Source organism: Carassius gibelio, chromosome A11, assembly GCF_023724105.1.
Source record: "Carassius gibelio isolate Cgi1373 ecotype wild population from Czech Republic chromosome A11, carGib1.2-hapl.c, whole genome shotgun sequence".
In the NCBI taxonomy this organism is placed as follows: Eukaryota; Metazoa; Chordata; class Actinopteri; order Cypriniformes; family Cyprinidae; genus Carassius; species Carassius gibelio.
The window spans coordinates 1,828,964-1,844,580 of NC_068381.1; the positions used below are offsets into that span (position 1 = coordinate 1,828,964).

At 38.9% G+C, this 15,617-nt stretch overlaps 3 protein-coding genes across 5 annotated transcripts in view; 2 read left to right on the forward strand and 1 right to left on the reverse strand.

The window, feature by feature from the left end:
• Window positions 1–15,617, reverse strand: part of LOC128021978 (E3 ubiquitin-protein ligase TRIM39-like) — a 244,745-nt gene that overhangs the window by 52,032 nt on the left and 177,096 nt on the right. The window lies entirely within an intron of this gene.
• On the forward strand, window positions 2,505–15,562 carry LOC128022805 (uncharacterized). Its single transcript, XM_052610593.1, has 15 exons — window positions 2,505–2,589; window positions 2,956–3,509; window positions 3,622–3,717; window positions 4,048–4,281; window positions 4,361–4,499; window positions 4,592–4,627; window positions 4,764–5,309; window positions 12,231–12,253; window positions 12,365–12,440; window positions 12,770–13,323; window positions 13,436–13,531; window positions 13,862–14,095; window positions 14,175–14,313; window positions 14,406–14,441; window positions 14,578–15,562. The coding sequence occupies exons 1-15, from the start codon at window positions 2,523–2,525 to the stop codon at window positions 15,123–15,125; spliced, it is 3,378 nt and encodes a 1,125-aa protein (XP_052466553.1). The 5' UTR covers window positions 2,505–2,522; the 3' UTR covers window positions 15,126–15,562.
• The window catches only part of LOC128021975 (E3 ubiquitin-protein ligase TRIM39-like), a 74,910-nt gene continuing 70,975 nt past the window's right edge, over window positions 11,683–15,617 (forward strand). The window contains exon 1 of the mRNA XM_052609142.1: window positions 11,683–11,792. The gene's annotated coding sequence lies outside the window, so the exon portion shown is untranslated. The remainder of the gene's footprint in view (window positions 11,793–15,617) is intronic.

Here is a 15,617-nt window from a genome sequence, read left to right on the forward strand (position 1 = left end):
TTCTTTTATGATCATTTGCATTCCGCGCAAACATGTGATTCGAGCAGTCGCGAGCGCAAATGGGGGAATGTTGCATCGGTTCAGCCTAGAAACTTTGGATAAAATCGTATGATAAATGTAAATGTAATAATTAAAATTTCCACCATAACAAACAAGTGGTTAGCGTTATTTCAAAGGATCTCTGATTTTTCTTATATCGTGTCATATTGTTATTGTACAAATTTTTTGTGCATGTGATCCCTAAATAAATCGTGTTCTTTAGCTCCGCAATGATAGACAGTATTCTGTTTTTCCAAATGCGCTGTACTGTAACACTGGGTTTTGTTATAGGCCTGAACTATAAATATTGGACTGAAACTTGTCTATTAATATCTGTTCACATGAACCTCGATCCTTCTATGTATAGTGCTGGAAAACACGGAGGAACACTGTGCTCGAGTTACCCATCACGTGTTGGTGTGGTGCTGTGTACCACAGTTTGCAGAATACACCCTGAGCAGCTCTGAAATCACTGTAATTCAGTGAGAGACTCAGAGAAAGAGAAACTAACTTGATCAACAACAGTATGAACACCTGAAACCATCGAACTCTTTAAACAACAGAATATCGAGTCATTCAGAGACCCTTGTGAACACATCTCATACTCACAGGTAAGTGATAGAAATATAAGGGGGGAGGGGAAGTCGTGGGGAAGTCGTGGCCTAATGGTTAGAGGGTTGGACTCCCAATCGAAGGGTTCTGAGTTCTAGTCTCGGGCCAGACGGAATTGTGGGTGGGGGGAGTGCATGAACAGCTCTCTCTCCACCTTCAATACCATGACTTAGGTGTCCTTGAGCAAGGCATCGAACCCCCAACTGCTCCCCGGGTGCCGCAGCATAAATGGCTGCCCACTGCTCTGGGTGTGTGTTCACAGTGTGTGTGTGTGTGTTCACTGCTCTGTGGGTGTGCATTTCGGATGGGTTAAATGCAGAGCACAAATTCTGAGTCTGGGTCACCATGCTTGGCTAAATGTCACTTCACTTTTTTTTTTTTTTTTTTTTTTAAGAGAGATTGTCCTGAACAGGTTTCTAATGACAGTGGTCTGGTTTAGTAGGGTTTATGTCAGACTGGAATGAGTTGAACAGAAGTAGGTTAGTTAGCAATAGAACGTAGAACTGAAAACACATCGCAGTGTATTTGTTTTAATTCTCCTCGATTTGTTGCAACACATTAAGACTCGAGTAGCGGTGCGCTAACGCTTAGGCCAGCTAGGGACCGTCTACAAAGTACATGATAATGACAAAACGATAATTTTTCCTACCGGAATGTTTATATATATTTAAACATTCCGGTAGGATATATATATTATATATATATATAATTAACAAAACAAGAGCAATTGGTGCACCAAGGTTTTGAAAGATATAAAGACAAACACTTATAATGCTCACTTGAATTTAAATAAGAAATATTGTAAACAAGATATGTGATAGTGGCTATTGTGATATTATTACTATTAATAAATATATTCATAAAATAAACCAAATTAAAAGCATTCCATAAGCAAGTATTTCATAATTCATTGGCAATGTAGTAGGCTGATTCCAGGTCCTTGTGAGAACTTTTTTTTTCCATTATGTTGACAGAAGTATGACACCAAATAAGTATACGCTATTGAAATTAAAACCAAAAAAGAAATTCATTTAAAATAAATACACTCTCCTGTATTAACCTCATGGTAACAACAACAAGATATTTTATATTTGTTTTAGTCACAGAACTATAACAGAAAACATGCTATTGAAATTCAACAAATTAGTTAATACTAGCGAAGAGTGTTGTTTTACAGTTGTTTTGACTTGAATTTGAAAATTAAAATTTTAATAAATTAATTTATAACATACACAGTTTTATTACACAACTTTAATGGGTGTGTCTTGTTACAGATTAGAATTGAGCTTTTGTACTTTTTTTTTTTTTTTTTGCTTTCACAGCTGGCAAATGTTTCTATTTATGTATCTTTTTGCACTTTGCATACAGTCCCTGTCCTGCACTTTTACATTATAAGGTCTATCAGTTATAATTCCCTAAGGCAGATTAAAACCAACAAAACACAAAGTGTGTTCTCTTCTACATTTGAAAACAATTAAAACCCAGTATGTTTCTTGTCATTGTGCTAAATCATTAAAGAATTATTGAAGATTTCTGAGGCTGAATCTCTGACAAAATGTCAAACGTAAAACGTCAAACCAACTTTATGTCGGTACACAAACCTGTTTCACTGCAGCTGAAAATCACTTTTACATTGCATAATAACTCATGATCATGTAATATATTTTGTGGAAAGATTCATCTAATTTTGGATAAGGCGATGTATATGTTTGTTGGAAAATATAAAGCTTGTCAGTTCAGATTGCTCAGTAAGTTTACGAGTCTCTCACTTTGTTTCAAATGAATGATTGTGTTTCCATCACTATCAGTTCTCACATTTTAACAAGTTAAACTATCATTTTTCTTTAAAAGGCTTTAAGAGGGAAAGAACAATGGCAGATTCTTCACTAACAGCAAAAAAAAAAAACAGGAGATGGAGTATTGACCTGGATCCTCCATGTAAGTCAATAACCCAGAAAAACACTTTGACATTTCTTTTATAATATTGAATATGTACAGTTAAGGAATGTAAAGCAGATTAAATAATTTCAGCTCAACAAGAATAATTCTTATACATATATTTATTTATTTATTTAGGTAAGTGGTTATGTAATGAGCTTCACATTTAGGTTCTGATCTTGTCTGGGTTCATTTTACAATAATAACCAGCTGACTGTACATGATCTCTTTATATTTGAGTTTCTTCAGCACTCTTTGTCTCTAAACACTCTTTACATTCAACCAGCTTCATGAGGTGCATCATGGGATTCTTCATAAACAGTATTGAAGGAGTTCACAATAATCCTAAATAATGTCTCTTTCCAGTCATGTCATCCTCCATGAGTTCACTGTCTGAGGAGATTCAGTGCTCTGTATGTCTGGATGTGTTCACTGATCCAGTCACGACTCCATGTGGACACAACTTCTGCAAGATCTGTCTGAATAAGTGCTGGGACAACAGCCAGACCTGCAGCTGTCCATACTGTAAAGAAACATTCAAGCAAAGACCTGATCTCAAGATTAATACCACACTCCGAGAGCTCGTAGGTCACTGTAAGAAGAAAAGTCCTGAGAAAACAACTGAAGTTCTGTGTGACTTCTGTGAGGAAAGAAAGCTGAAAGCGCTGAAGTCGTGTCTGGTGTGTCAGAGCTCTTACTGTGAAACTCACCTGGAGCCTCATTTGAGAGTGACACGTTTGAAGAAACACAAACTGATGGATCCTGTGAGTAATCTGGAGGACTATATATGTCAGAAACACGAGAGACCTCTGGATCTGTTCTGTAGAGATGATCAGACATGTGTGTGTTCAATCTGCTCTGTGAAAGACCACAAGAACCACAACACTGTTCCTATAGAAGAGGAGAGTCAAGAGAAGAAGGTAGACGTTATTATTCTTTTAAAGGACTGATATCATGAGGAATCAGATTTTATTTCATATTGTGAGTTTAATCTGTGTTATGATAAATGTGTCTGTGTTGTTCTCTCTATAGACTGAACTGATGAAGACACAGAAAGACGTGCAGCTGATGATCCAGAACAGAATCAAGAAGATTCAAGACATCAAACACTCAGCAGAAGTCAGAAAAGTGAGTTTAACATAATTTGGACTTCAATAAACTTCAATGTTTAGAAACATTGAGAAGACATAACAATAACAAAATAAACAAACAATCAAACGAATGACAGATGACTATCAGACTAAAATATTCAGCAACAGCCAATAAAACAAGAACTAAAATGTCCAGGGCTTGTTCTGCTCTCGTCCAGGGTGCAGAGTGAAGTTTAATTCTTCATTTGAGGGATTCTGAAAACACATGTAGCCTATGTATGTGAACAAAAATGTATGAGCAATAGTTACACAGATTCTTCTGTTAGAAAACACTGCTAATAATGTGTTGCCTGTCCTGGTTGAGCAGAGAAACACAGAGAAGGAGAAAGCAGTCCGTGTGGAGCTCTTCACTGATCTGATCCGCTCCATTGAGAGACATCAGACTGAACTGCTGGAGATGATGGAGGAGCAGCAGAAAGCAGCAGAGAAACAGGAGCAAGAGCTGATTGAAGAGCTGGAGCAGGAGATCACTGAGCTAAAGATGAGAAACACTGAGCTGGAGCAGCTCTCACACACTGAAGATCACCTCCACCTCCTACAGGTCAGTCAACATGATCTCTCTGATCAATCATAATGCAGGATATGACATGCTGAAGGATTTCTCCTCTCTCCTGCTGTAGATTCACTCATCCCTGTGCAGCTCTAGAAACACCAGGAACTGGCCTGAGATCAGTATGAAGACTCATGAGAGTCTGGAGACTCTGAGGAGAGCTCTGACTCAACTGAAGGACACTATAGATGAGAAACTCACACTAACTGGTACATCAATACACACTGATCAGATAGAAACATGATAGTGTACTCTGTTCTTTAAATATAAGCTTCAGATCTGATTGTTTTCTTGTCATTAGTCTCTACAGAGCTGAAGTGGATGCAGCAGTATGCAGGTACAGTGTGCTGTCTGCACTACACTAGTTTACATTCATACACTCACTGCTTCATTACTGCACTACAATCTGATTAAACACTGGGTTAACTAAAAACATCAGCATCACAGAATATCTGTATTCTCTGTTTTCTCAGTGGATGTGTCTCTGGATCCTGATACAGCTCATCCTGATCTCATTATGTCTGATGATGGAAAACAAGTGAGAGATGGAGACATTAGACAGAAACTCCCAGACAAACCAGAGAGATTTGATCCATGTCCCTGTGTCCTGGGAAAGGAGGGATTCTCCTCAGGGAGATTTTATTTTGAGGTGCAGGTGAAGGGAAAGACTGAATGGGATTTAGGAGTGGCCAGAGAATCTATTAACAGGAAGGGAAAGATCACACTGAGTCCCAGTGAAGGATACTGGACTGTGGGGCTGAGGAATGGAGATGAATATAAAGCCGGTGCTATTCCTTCTGTCTCTCTGTCTCTGAGAGTGAAGCCGCAGCGGGTCGGTGTGTTTGTGGATTATGAGGAGGGTCTGGTCTCCTTTTATGATGTGGAGTCCAGCTCTCATATCTACTCTTTCACTGCTCAGTCTTTCACTGAAAAACTCTATCCATTATTTAGCCCATGCCCTAATGATGGAGGTAAAAACTCAAGTCCACTGATCATCACACCTGTCAGTTATAATAAATGAATTTCAGACAGGAACCACTTTGGCAAGTTTACTTGAGTTTATTGAACACAATTTATCTTTGGCGGTATGGTTCCTTATGGGGGTTCTTGCTCCCAGAATAATTGAACATACAAGAGCTTTAACATTTTGCCTGAGTTTTGAGAACGTAGCGGACGTAGAGGAGTATAATGTAAAAGGAGCTCATTCAAATACTGAGGTGCTAAACCATTCAGGGCTTTATAAGTAATAAGCAATATTTTAAAATCTATACGATGTTTGATAGGGAGCCAGTGCAGTGTGGACAGGACCGGGCTAAAATGGTCATACTTCCTGGTTCTAGTAAGAACTCTTGCTGCTGCATTTTGGACTAGCTGTAGTTTGTTTACCAAGGGTGCAGAACAACCACCCAATAAAGCATTACAATAGTCTAACCTTGAAGTCATAAATGCATGGATTAACATTTCTGCATTTGACATTGAGAGCATAGGCCGTAATTTAGATATATTTTTGAGATGGAAAAATGCAGTTTTACAAATGCTAGAAACGTGGCTTTCTAAGGAAAGATTGCGATCAAGTAGCACACCTAGATTCCTAACTGATGACGAAGAATTGACAGAGCAACCATCAAGTCTTAGACAGTGTTCTAGTTTATTATAAGCAGAGTTTTTAGGCCCTATGATTAACACCTCTGTTTTTTCTGAATTTAGCAGTAAGAAATTACTCGTCATCCAATTTTTTATATCGACTATGCATTCCATTAGTTTTTCAAATTGGTGTGTTTCACCAGGCTGCGAGGAAATATAGAGCTGCGTATCATCAGCATAACAGTGAAAACTAACACCATGTTTCCTGATGATATCTCCCAAGGGTAACATATAAAGCGTGAAGAGTAGCGGCCCTAGTACTGAGCCTTGAGGTACTCCATACTGCACTTGTGATCGATATGATACATCTTCATTCACTGCTACGAACTGATGGCGGTCATATAAGTACGATTTAAACCATGCTAATGCACTTCCACTGATGCCAACAAAGTGTTCAAGTCTATGCAAAAGAATGTTGTGGTCAATTGTGTCAAACGCAGCACTAAGATCCAATAAAACTAATAGAGAGATACACCCACGATCAGATGATAAGAGCAGATCATTTGTAACTCTAAGGAGAGCAGTCTCAGTACTATGATACGGTCTAAATCCTGACTGGAAATCCTCACATATACCATTATTCTCTAAGAAGGAATATAATTGAGAGGATACCACCTTTTCTAGTATCTTGGACAGAAAAGGGAGATTCGAGATTGGTCTATAATTAACAAGTTCTCTGGGGTCAAGTTGTGGCTTATGAGAGGCTTAATAACAGCCAGTTTGAAGGTTTTGGGGACATATCCTAATGACAATGAGGAATTAATAATAGTCAGAAGAGGATCTATGACTTCTGGAAGCACCTCTTTTAGGAGCTTAGATGGTATAGGGTCTAACATACATGTTGTTGGTTTAGATGATTTAACAAGTTTATACAATTCTTCCTCTCCTATAGTAGAGAATGAGTGGAACTGTTCCTCAGGGGGTCTATAGTGCACTGTCTGATATGATACGGTAGCTGACGGCTGAATGGTTGCAATTTTATCTCTAATAGTATCGATTTTAGAAGTAAAGTAGTTCATAAAGTCATTACTGTTGTGGTGTTGGGAAATGTCAACACTTGTTGAGGCTTTATTTTTCGTTAATTTAGCCACTGTATTGAATAAATACCTGGGGTTATGTTTGTTTTCTTCTAAAAGAGAAGAAAAGTAATCAGATCTAGCAGTTTTTAATGCTTTTCTATAGGATATGCTACTTTCCCGCCAAGCAATACGAAATACCTCTAGTTTTGTTTTCCTCCAGCTGCGCTCCATTTTTCGGGCTGCTCTCTTTAGGGTGCGAGTATGCTCATTATACCATGGTGTCAAACTGTTTTCCTTAACCTTCCTTAAGTGTAAAGGAGCAACTGTATTTAAAGTGCTAGAAAAGAGAGAGTCCATAGTTTCTGTTACATCATCAAGTTGTTCTGAGGTTTTGGATATGCTAAGGAATTCGGATACATCAGGAAGATAACTTAAAAAGCAGTCTTTTGTGGTAGAAGTGATGGTTCTTCGATACTTGTAACAAGAAGTAGAATTTTCAATTTTGGCTATATGAAGTTTACACAGAACTAAATAATGATCTGAGATATCATCACTTGGCTGAATAATTTCAACACTATCAACATCAATTCCATGTGACAGTATTAAATCTAGAGTATGATTTCGACAATGAGTAGGTCCTGAAACATGTTGTCTAACACCAATAGAGTTCAGAATGTCTATAAATGCTGATCCCAATGCATCTTTTTCATTATCGACATGGATATTAAAATCACCAACTATTAAGACTTTATCTGCAGCCAGAACTAACTCGGATGTAAAATCACCAAACTCTTTAATAAAGTCTGTATGGTGGCCTGGTGGTCTGTATACAGTAGCCAGTAAAAACATAACAGGGGATTTATCATTAACATTGGTTTCTCTGGATAATGTTATATGAAGCACCATTACTTCAAACGAGTTATACTTGAAGCCTGCCCTCTGAGAAATCCTGAAAACGTTGTTATAAATTGAAGCAACTCCTCCCCCTTTGCCTTTTAGACGCGGCTCGTGTTTATAACAATAATCTTGGGGGGTGGACTCATTTAAAATAATGTAATCATCAGGTTTTAGCCAAGTTTCTGTCAAACAGAGCACATCTATATTATGATCAGTTATCATATTATTTACAAAAAGTGTTTTCATAGAAATGGATCTGATATTCAATAAGCCAATCTTTATCATTTGTTTATCCATATTGCATTTGTTTTTTATTTGTTGAACCTCAATTAAATTGTTAACCTTAACTTGGTTTGGACGTTTTTTGTATTTTCTAGTTCGGGGAACAGACACAGTCTCTATAGTGTGATATCTAGGTGAAAGAGTCTCTATGTGCTGAGAATTAACTGACCTCTGTGACGGGAGGCAGCTAGCAGACGGTCGGTTTAGCCAGTCTGTCTGCTTCCTGACCTGGGCCCCAGTTAGTCAAGTATAAACACTTAGACTATGTGCCATATTTCTAGACAGAAGAGCAGCACCACCCCAGGAGGGATGAAGACCATCTCTTTTCAACAGGTCAGGTCTGCCCCAAAAGCTCGTCCAATTGTCTATGTAACCTATGTTATTCTGTGGGCACCACTTAGACATCCAGCCATTGAGTGATGACAATCTGCTATGCATCTCGTCACCACGGTAAGCAGGGAGGGGACCAGAGCATATTACAGTGTCTGACATCGTGCTTGCAAGTTCACACACCTCTTTAAAGTTATTTTTAGTGAACTCCGACTGGCGAAGTCGAACATCATTAGCGCCGGCATGAATAACAATCTTACTGTATTTACGTTTAGCATTAGCCAGCACTTTTAAATTTGCCAAGATGTCAGGCGCTCTGGCTCCTGGTAAACATTTGACTATGGTGGCTGGTGTCTCTATATTCACGTTCCGTACAATAGAATCACCAATAACTAGAGCACTTTCATCAGGTTTCTCAGTGGGTGCATCACTGAGTGGGGAGAACCTGTTTAATGTTTTGATCGGAACAGAAGAGCGGTGTTTTGTATCAGAAATAATATCAGAAATATGGTGTGAATTATGTTATATTTTATAACTTAAAAAACAAACAAACAAAAAGACAGTGATAGTAAGAAAGATTATAGAGAAAAAATAATATATAAAAAAATTATATATATATATATATATATATATATATATATATATATATAAAAATATATAAAATAAAAACAGCTACACGGAGCTATGATTAGCTACAGAAGGCCAACAGGAAGTAGAGAAAACACTGTCCAACAGCGACACCAACAGGCAGGAGGCACCTGCTGGAGTTCGTGATTGGTTGACGGCAAATGTCAAATATTAAACGGAACGATAAAATAACGTTATTAACCGGTTTATGTCCATTTCAAATTTTCGATTCGGTTCGGAACTAAAAAAAATTAATTTCGTTTCTGTTTCTGGTTCTGTTCCTGTCAAAATTTCGTTCGTTTCCGGTTTTCATTTTCGTTCCTTGAACCGGTTCAGAGCCCTGATTATAATATAAGGATTTTATTGTGTTTTATTGCACACTTTATAACTCGTTTTCTTTGCTTTTTTAATTAATGTATAAATTACTTAATTAAAAAAGGAAGGGAAATTAGAAAAATACACATTTAAATTAAATGACTGAAAAAAAAGACTATGGTGGGAGTGGGGGGTAGGGGTATATGTCAATAACTTGTTGAAGTGCAAGAATCCCAGCTATGAATTGGACCCAATTGAATTGGTATTTTTTTACACTGTTAAAGAGTTGGATTCCCATGCTAAACATGGACAAAGTTTCAAAAATTAAGTTGTACGTTTGAAGTTACGTTTCTGTTCCAAAAATACTCCTTCCGGTTTGTCACAAGTTTCAGAAAGTTTTTTTCGAGTATGGCTCTGTGTGACATTAGATGGAGCGGAATTTCCTTATATGGGTCCTGAGGCATTTCTGCCGGAAGAGCGCGCGCTCCCTTGGAGCAGAGCAATTCACTGATCAGAGCGAGAGCGTTGCGAAACGTCACAAAAAGAGTGTGTTTTTGGTTGCCAGGGCAAGACAACCCTGCACAGATTACCAAAAAAAAACAGCATTAAGGGACCAGTGGATGGAGATTATTTTTTTTGGCGCTTGTGATTCTTTAGCTCCGCCCACACGTCACACCTCCAGTCGGTCATGTTTTTCCGGGAAAAAACGGTACAAACTATCTTTCTCTTATGAATATAATAAAACTAAAGACTTTTTGGAGTTATGAAGGATGCAGTACTACTCTATAGGTACTCAAGATTAACAGGATATTGAGTGAAAACAAGCATTTCACCCCCCCTTTAAGTTAACGTTAATAAACGATCGTGTACTACAATAAAGAGTCATTCTATAATGTGACATTTCAGCACTTGACAAACGGACAGCGACTCCTGAGCAGCACTTAAAGCACAGCTGTATGTATAATTTACAGTTATTTACCCTAGAAAATACAGCAAGAGTTAACAGTGTGGTCTATGAACACACTATACAGATGGATTATGTAAAAGTTTATGTACACTATAGGCAGAACTATGAACATAATTTACACTAGAGCAATGGACAGTAAAGTGCATAGAAAATATTCCAGTGTGCAAATGAATTACTCAGTATTCTCGATGAACAGACAGTAGTGCAAGTAATAACAAGTTTACTGTTTTTTTTTTTTTGTTTGTTTGTTTGTATGTTCTTTTGTAAATCAGATGTAGTGATGACGAGGGGTGAGGAGTCTGTGTGTGTGTGTGTGTGTGTGGGGGGGGGGGTGTCAGCAAGAAGACAGCTGTAGTGAAAAAGCTGTTCCTGAATCTGCTGGTCCTTGGGCAGGAAGTGAAACAGTCTGTGATCAGGGTGAGAGGACTCCTTGAGGAGCTCCACGTAGACAGCGTTTTTTCTGGATGTCATCAAGAGCAGGAAGTGGTGTCCCTGTGATGCATTGGGCAGTTTTCACCACCCTCTGCAGTGCCTTGCGGTCAGCCACTGAGCAGTTCCCATACCAGACTGTGATGTAACTGGTCAGGATGCTCTCGATCGCACACAAGCGCAGCATGTGGGCAGGTGCTGTACCTCCTCCCTGTAGGCGTCTAATCATTGTCTCTGATGAGGCCAATCACCGTGGTGTCATCTGCAAACTTGATGATGGATTTGGATCCATGCACAGGCTTGCAGTCCTGGGTGTAAAGGGAGTAGAGGAATGGGCTCAGCACACAGCCCTGTGGTACTCCAGTGTTAAGTGTGATCATAAGATGTAGGACAAGGGCCGGGCCCATGCAGGGCTCTATTGGTTCCCTTGTTTTAATTAGAAGTTCCCCCCTGCTCGGAATGCCTCCAAACTGCCCAGGCCCATATGCACCTGCATATCCTGCACACTCAGACTATGCCACTGAGGAGACAGATGTGTACTTTAGGTACTTTAGGTACTGTTATCATGATCATTACAACCTTAAAGCTTTCCTTGGGGAAGAATAGGACAATCCAAACGATTATTAATGTACTTATTCATACGTACGCTTATCCATGCGTACGTTATCCAGACATTTATCTACACGTACGTTATCCAGACACAAAGTTAAAAAAATCACAAATTTCACCTCTTCTGGCATAACTTACTGCCTAACAGTGCTTATTTAAATGCTGTTTAAATATTGAATGTGGAAAGCATGTGAATTCTGACCCATTTGGCTTTCCATAGAACACACCCTGAGCAGCTCTGACATCATTGTAGTTCAGTGAGAGACTCCGAGAAAGTGAAACTTACTTGATCAACAACATGGACACCAGAAACCATCGAACTCTTTAAACAACAGAATATCGAGTCGTTCAGAGACCCTTGTGAACACATCTGATACTCACAGGTAAGTGATAGAAATATAAGAGAGATTGTCCTGAACAGGTTTCTAATGACAGTGGTCTGGTTTAGTAGGGTTTATGTCAGACTGGAATGAGTTGAACAGAAGCAGGTTTAAGCGTGTCAAATACTCAGATACTTTAGATGTTTACTGCACTGAAATTATATCAGAATTGTATTAACAGTATGTCATTAGATTAAACAAAGTTTGGTGTTTCTGTCATTTTGTTACGCGACATAAAGACAAACAGGTAAAACAGGAAGTAAATGACCTGCAGACAAACTGAACACAAACCTGCTTCACTGCAGCTGAAAATCACTTTTACACTACACAATAACTTATGATCATATAATATATTTTGTGGAAAGATTAATCTAATGGATAAGGAGATATATATGTTTGTTGGAAAATATAAAGCTTATACTTTGTACTTTCTTTAAACAGCAGGTCGTAGTTCAGATTGCGCAGTAAGTTTACGAGTCTCTCACTTTGCTTCAAACGAATGATTGTGTTTCCATCACTATCAGTTCTCACATTTTAACCAGTTAAACTATAATTTTTCTTTAAAATGCTTTAAGAGGGAAAGAACAATGGCCGAATCTTCACTAACAGCAAGAAAAACCAGGAGACAGAGTATTGAAAGTGTCCCTCCATGTAAGTCAATAACCCAGAAAAACACTTTGACTTTGACTTTTCTTTTATAATTTTGAATATGTACAGTTCATGAACGTAAAGCAGATCAAATGATTGCATCTTAACAATAATAATTCTTGTACATATGTATTTATGAGCTTCACATTTCGGTTCTGATCATCTTGTCAGGGTTCATTTTACAATAATAACCAGCTGAATGTACATGATCTCTTTATATTATGTCTCTAAACACTCTTTGCATTCAACCAGCTTCATGCGGTGCATCATGGGATTCTTCATAAACAGTATTGAAGGAGTTCACACTAATCCTAAATAATGTCTCTTTCCAGCAATATCATCCTCCATGAGTTCACTGTCTGAGGAGATTCAGTGCTCTGTATGTCTGGATGTGTTCACTGATCCAGTCTCGACTCCATGTGGACACAACTTCTGCAAGATCTGTCTGAATAAGTGCTGGGACAACAGCCAGACTTGCAGCTGTCCATACTGTAAAGAAACATTTAAGCAAAGACCTGATCTCAAGATTAATACCACACTCCGAGAGCTCGTAGGTCACTGTAAGAAGAAAAGTCCTGAGAAAACAACTGAAGTTCTGTGTGACTTCTGTGAGGAAAGAAAGCTGAAAGCGCTGAAGTCGTGTCTGGTGTGTCAGAGCTCTTACTGTGAAACTCACCTGGAGCCTCATTTGAGAGTGACAGGTTTGAAGAAACACAAACTGATGGATCCTGTGAGTAATCTGGAGGACTATATATGTCAGAAACACGAGAGACCTCTGGATCTGTTCTGTAGAGATGATCAGACATGTGTGTGTTCAATCTGCTCTGTGAAAGACCACAAGAACCACAACACTGTTCCTATAGAAGAGGAGAGTCAAGAGAAGAAGGTAGACGTTATTATTCTTTTAAAGGACTGATATCATGAGGAATCAGATTTGATGTCATATTGTGAGTTTAATCTGTGTTATGATAAATGTGTCTGTGTTGTTCTCTCTATAGACTGAACTGATGAAGACACAGAAAGACGTTCAGCTGATGATCCAGAACAGAATCAAGAAGATTCAAGACATCAAACACTCAGCAGAAGTCAGAAAAGTGAGTTTAAAATAATTTGAACTTAAATGAACTTCAGTGTTTAGAAACATTGAGAAGACATAACAATAACAAAATAAACAAACAATCAAACGAATGACAGATGACTATCAGACTAAAATATTCAGCAACAGCCAATAAAACAAGAACTAAAATGTTCAGGGCTTGTTCTGCTCTCGTCCAGGGTGCAGAGTGAAGTTTAATTCTTCATTTGAGGGATTCTGAAAACACATGTAGCCTATGTATGTGAACAAAAATGTATGAGCAACAGTTACACAGATTCTTCTGTTAGCAAACACTGCTAATAATGTGTTGTCTGTCCTGGTTGAGCAGAGAAACACAGAGAAGGAGAAAGCAGTCCATGTGGAGCTCTTCACTGATCTCATCCGCTCCATTGAGAGACATCAGACTGAACTGCTGGAGATGATGGAGGAGCAGCAGAAAGCAGCAGAGAAACAGGAGCAAGAGCTGATTGAAGAGCTGGAGCAGGAGATCACTGAGCTAAAGATGAGAAACACTGAGCTGGAGCAGCTCTCACACACTGAAGATCACCTCCACCTCCTACAGGTCAGTCAACATGATCTCTCTGATCAATCATAATGCAGGATATGACATGCTGAAGGATTTCTCCTCTCTCCTGCTGTAGATTCACTCATCCCTGTGCAGCTCTAGAAACACCAGGAACTGGCCTGAGATCAGTATGAAGACTCATGAGAGTCTGGAGACTCTGAGGAGAGCTCTGACTCAACTGAAGGACACTATAGATGAGAAACTCACACTAACTGGTACATCAATACACACTGATCAGATAGAAACATGATAGTGTACTCTGTTCTTTAAATATAAGCTTCAGATCGGATTGTTTTCTTGTCATTAGTCTCTACAGAGCTGAAGTGGATGCAGCAGTATGCAGGTACAGTGTGCTGTCTGCACTACACTAGTTTACATTCATACACTCACTGCTTCATTACTGCACTACAATCTGATTAAACACTGGGTTAACTAAAAACATCAGCATCACAGAATATCTGTATTCTCTGTTTTCTCAGTGGATGTGACTCTGGATCCTGATACAGCTCAACCTGCTCTCATTCTGTCTGATGATGGAAAACAAGTGAGATGTGGAGACATTAGACAGAAACTCCCAGACAAACCAGAGAGATTTGATTACTGTGTCTGTGTCCTGGGAAAGGAGGGATTCTCCTCAGGGAGATTTTATTTTGAGGTGCAGGTGAAGGGAAAGACTGAATGGGATTTAGGAGTGGCCAGAGAATCCATTAACAGGAAGGGACAGATCACACTGAGTCCCAGAGATGGATACTGGACTGTGGCTCTGAGGAATGGAGATGAATATAAAGCCAGTGCTGGTCCTTCTGTCTCTCTGTCTCTGAAAGTGAAGCCGCAGCGGGTCGGTGTGTTTGTGGATTATGAGGAGGGTCTTGTCTCCTTTTATGATGTGGAGTCCAGCTCTCATATCTACTCTTTCACTGCTCAGTCTTTCACTGAAAAACTCTATCCATTATTTAGCCCAAGCCTTAATGATGGAGGTAAAAACTCAAGCCCACTGATCATCACACCTGTCAGTTATAATAAATGAATTTACTCAGTTATCAGATGCAAGATTAAAATAATGAATTGTATAATTAAAAATCTGGAAACATTATGTGCTGCTATTTTTTTTTATAATTAGCTTTTTTTTTTCATGACAAAGGTCTTAAAACATTGTGATAGTGACGGTGTGTGTTATCTCAGTGAGGGTTGTGTGTAGTGTTTGGCTGCACTGAGTCTGTTTTGAGCCGTGTGTTAAGAGTTGTGTTGACTGGAATGAGTTTTGGAGCTGATGTGAACTGTTTAGCTCAGGTGACTGTTGCTAGTGCAGACTGTAGTTAGAGTTTTGCACATGTAGCTCCAGTTGTGCTCACTGTCCTTTAGCAATCGAAAAAAACTTTAATGGTTGTGGAGTAATTAAATGCACAATGTCTATTACAATAACACACACAATGTATGTACTGTGTGTGTGTGTGTGTGTGTGTGTGCACGCCTCTCAGTGTGTGTGTGTGGGGGGGGGGGGCATGTTTTTGTATCATAT

Bases quoted from the DNA above. Each gene is read 5' to 3' on its own strand.
- LOC128022805 (XM_052610593.1), top strand. From the start codon at position 2,523: ATGGCAGATTCTTCACTAACAGCAAAAAAAAAAAACAGGAGATGGAGT. The intron at 12,254-12,364 runs GTAAGTTTACGA...AAATGCTTTAAG, and splicing joins GTCGTAGTTCAGATTGCGCA to AGGGAAAGAACAATGGCCGA. The intron at 13,324-13,435 runs GTAGACGTTATT...TTCTCTCTATAG, and splicing joins AGGAGAGTCAAGAGAAGAAG to ACTGAACTGATGAAGACACA.